Source organism: Takifugu flavidus, chromosome 7 (genome assembly GCF_003711565.1).
Source record: "Takifugu flavidus isolate HTHZ2018 chromosome 7, ASM371156v2, whole genome shotgun sequence".
In the NCBI taxonomy this organism is placed as follows: Eukaryota; Metazoa; Chordata; class Actinopteri; order Tetraodontiformes; family Tetraodontidae; genus Takifugu; species Takifugu flavidus.
The window spans coordinates 1,701,118-1,704,639 of record NC_079526.1 but is presented as its reverse complement, the minus strand read 5'-3'; the positions used below and the strand labels follow the sequence as shown (position 1 = coordinate 1,704,639).

Sequence of the window (3,522 nt, the reverse complement as noted above, 5' to 3'; positions counted from 1 at the left end):
GTTTCAGTGGTTACATTTGGATATTTATCTTCCTACCACAGCTGTGGCACACAGATGTTCTGTTGTCAGGAAGCTTTTGTGTGTGTTCTGATCTGATCTGCCCTCCTCTCCTCTCCAATGCTCTGCTGCTGCCAGCTGAAGGTTGTCTGTGAGGGTGTGAAACCTGCTCAGTCACTATTCTGCAGAACACTCCTACCATCTTGTGTCCCGTCATCTTATTGAAGGAACTCTGTCTCCACATGTAACGAGAGAAGTTTCCCAAAGCTGGTGAAAAGGTCCTCAGATAGCCTCAGAAGGGAGTGAAATCTGTCAGGTCTTACATAAACATCGTACACAGGAGAATGCTTTAAAATGAAGCTTCACGTCTTTATTATTGACCTTCAAAATATACAAATATATGCAAATATACAACAAAACAACACCGAACGTCCCTGCAGAGATTTTGGAGGTAATTCCAGTTCCAGCTAATATCAGTGGCGACAGAAAGATGCTCCTTTATTTTATTATTTACAAAAATAGAAACATTTACATTATGAAAAGGTCAATAAAAGATTGTTTAAACCTTCATGGAGACTGCAAATGAGCAGTTTCAAAGCAAAATGTTAAACAGATCACAAAAATGTCTCTTTATTTCCAGAGGATTCCCGAGTTGACGTGCGGTCAAAGGATTCTTTACTAAAGACCAAAGAAAGGCCATCTCACCTGTCTCACCATCCAGTCGTGCCTCTCTGTTCCCACAGGAGTGAATCTGGATTATCTATATAATCTATAGTGCGAAATTTGTGATTATGTTTCTTCTGAATCACATGTGTCTCTTCATGTGTAAAGCCAGGTGATCGGACCTGGAGAAGGCGCGCTCACACAGGTGACACCGAAAAGGTCGATGTCCTGTGTGCTTCCGGAAATGACGTGTCAGCTCGTCAGAGCGCGCGAACTTCCAGCCGCAGTCGTCCCAGCTGCAGTGGTATGGCTTTTCTCCTGCAAGCATAGTAACAGCTGTCAGGTGACACCCGGGTGAGCCGGAACCTCCCCAGTCCGGATCTTACCTGTGTGAGTCCGGAGATGCGCCTTCAGGTGCGAACTCTTGGTGTAATTCTTCCCACAGCCGTTGAAGGAGCAGCTGTGCGTCGAAATTCGCTTCTTCGGCCACGAACTGCGACCTCTTCTGGGTTTGGTGTCCCTCACTGCAGGTGGGGAGGACGGTGGGGTGAGCAGGACCCGCTGACCCGCCACCGGTTGCTCCATGGCCGCATCCTCCCTAAGCGCGGCCGCGAAATGATGCTGGGCATCACCAGGGAACGGAAACTGCATGCGTAAGTGAGGGAACGTCATGCTCGTCGAGCCGTAAATATAGTTCAAGTGGCACTCGGAGTCTGTTGGGCTCAGTGGGGGCGTCAGGCTGCCCGCAGCAGCCTGCGGGGGGTCGACCGGCCGGGGTTGCGGGTCCAGAGACACGCTGCAGCAGACGTTCCCTCCATGGGGGCTTCCAATGAAGCTCTGAAGCACCAGGTCGGTGACGGAGCCGAACGGGACCGTTGAGTCTGACTCTGCTGTACTGCTCTGGGCTCCAGGGAACGAGTCCTGTCTGGTTTGGAAAGCCGGGGAGCTGAGAAAGAACCTGCCCTGGATGCCGGGGCTGTTCCCGCAGAGAGAGCTGGAAGCCATATCCGCCTGGAGGAGCTCCGCCATCAGATTGCTGCTCGCATCTGGGGCCAGAGTGTAGTCTAAAGAGTGCAGACACACCTGGATGTGGTCTTCCTGCAGCTGCTGCTCGGACAGGAAGGTGCAGGAGTCCACCGCCCCGCCGTCCTCCACCGCCAGGCTGTCGGAAACGGCGCTGTTCCCGAGAATAAAGTCTAAATCCAAGAGCTGACCCAGGTCCTCCTCGTCCATGTTTGTCCTCCACCTCTGAAAGAGGACGACAGGTCCTTTCAACGGTGAAGTCAGAGGACTTCTCCAAACTACTCATTCTCAACAAGTGATGATAATAACAACAATAACATCTGTAGTAGTAATAACTTACATCCTCCCACTGTTTCTCCTTTTGGTCTGCAAACGTAGAGATGGAAGGTAAAAGGGTCCCACTCAGGGACATTTTTGTAGCCACAGAAGAAACTAAAGCGAATGCACTGATTCGGTTGCTGCAGCAACGGCTTTATAATCAAATATCTGCGCAAATCAGGAAACGCGCTGCGCTGCCGAAAACAGAACTGAGGTCCAGAGAGCTGCTGCAGGCTCCCATACTTAACCTGGACCTTGAGGAAGAACCCGCCCCGCCCCGGACAGCGCGCACGCAGGGGGGAGAGACCCTTTCTAACACCCTCCCTCTCTCTCCTCTCTCCCCCTCCCTCTCTCTAACACAACATTGCAGCGTTAGTTTGTCTGAGTTTATACAGGTGGGTTATATTTAAATACCTGCCATCTTTCGGTCCCTCCCCCAGCTCTCCCAGTACTCCCAGTACTCCCTGCTTATAGGAGTGTGTATTTCGAAAGGAACAGATTGATAATCTCTCTCTCTCATACACAGACACATTCCTTTAGTTGTCTTCCAGTGGTGCAGGTAATGACATGGACATGGGCAGAGAGAGAACATCCTGTCCTGGTGGAAAGGTCCAAGGGAAGCAGAGATGAAGGGCTCGGCATAATAAAATACACTTGTTCAGAATCTGAAGGAAATCAAGATTCAAGATTCAAGAGTACTTTATTGATCCCTTTAGGGGGTGTCCACCAGGGAAATTAGCATCTCCAAAGATCTACAAGCATCTACAAAATTTCCCACCACCATTACACCCCATTAAACCTATTAAAGATAATAAAAATATAATAAAATAAGAAATAAAATAGAATAAATTAAATAGGATATGAATATAAATATAAAACTATAAAAATGTTCCAGTTCTCCTGTTGGCCCTCCTTCCCCCCAGTGAGGAGTTGAACAGCCTGATGGCTCGGGGGATGAATGAGTTCCCCAGTCTGTTGGTCCTGAAGGCGCAGCCTCTGGCTGATCAGGCTTCTCTGGCTGTGGATGACAGTGTGCAGAGGGTGGCGGACATTGTCCATGATGCTCCGCAGCTTGTCAATAGTTCTCCTCTCTGCCACTGTCGCCAGAGGTTTCAGCTTCATCCCCACCACCGAGCTGGCCCGCCTGATCAGCTTCTCCAGCCTGGAGAGATCCGCTTTTGTCGCACTGCCCCCCCAGCACACCACAGCGTAGGACAGGACGCTGGCGACCACAGACTGATTTCCTGCAGTTTCCTGCAGATGTTGAAGGATCTGAGTCTCCTCAGGAAGTACATCCTGCTCTGGGTCTTCTTGTACAGCTGCCTCGTGTTGCTTGTCCAGTCCAGCCTGTTGTCCAGCCACAGCCCAAGATATTTGTAGGTCTGCACGCCCTCCACCTCCTCCGTTCCTATCTGAACTGGTCTAGGTCTCGGTCGGTCCCTCTCAAAGTCAATGACCAGTTCTTTAGTTTTGGAGGTGTTGAGCTGCAGGCCGTTGTTGTGGCACCAGGCAACAAAGTCC

At 50.3% G+C, this 3,522-nt stretch overlaps 1 protein-coding gene across 2 annotated transcripts; it reads right to left on the bottom strand.

Moving 5' to 3' along the window:
- Nucleotides 1-345: 345 nt before the first annotated feature.
- Nucleotides 346-2,264, bottom strand: LOC130529328 (Krueppel-like factor 2). Of its 2 annotated transcripts, XM_057039432.1 has the most exons (4): nt 2,024-2,264; nt 1,744-1,908; nt 1,047-1,671; nt 346-978 (listed from the first exon to the last, which is right to left on the bottom strand). In XM_057039432.1, exons 1-4 carry the CDS (start codon nt 2,093-2,095, stop codon nt 803-805), a joined length of 1,038 nt encoding a protein of 345 aa, XP_056895412.1. In that variant the 5' UTR covers nt 2,096-2,264; the 3' UTR covers nt 346-802. The 2 variants fall into 2 exon arrangements, with proteins under 2 accessions (XP_056895412.1, XP_056895411.1); XM_057039431.1 differs by having other exon boundaries at nt 1,047-1,908; nt 2,024-2,262.
- Between the last annotated feature and the right edge of the window lie 1,258 nt (nt 2,265-3,522).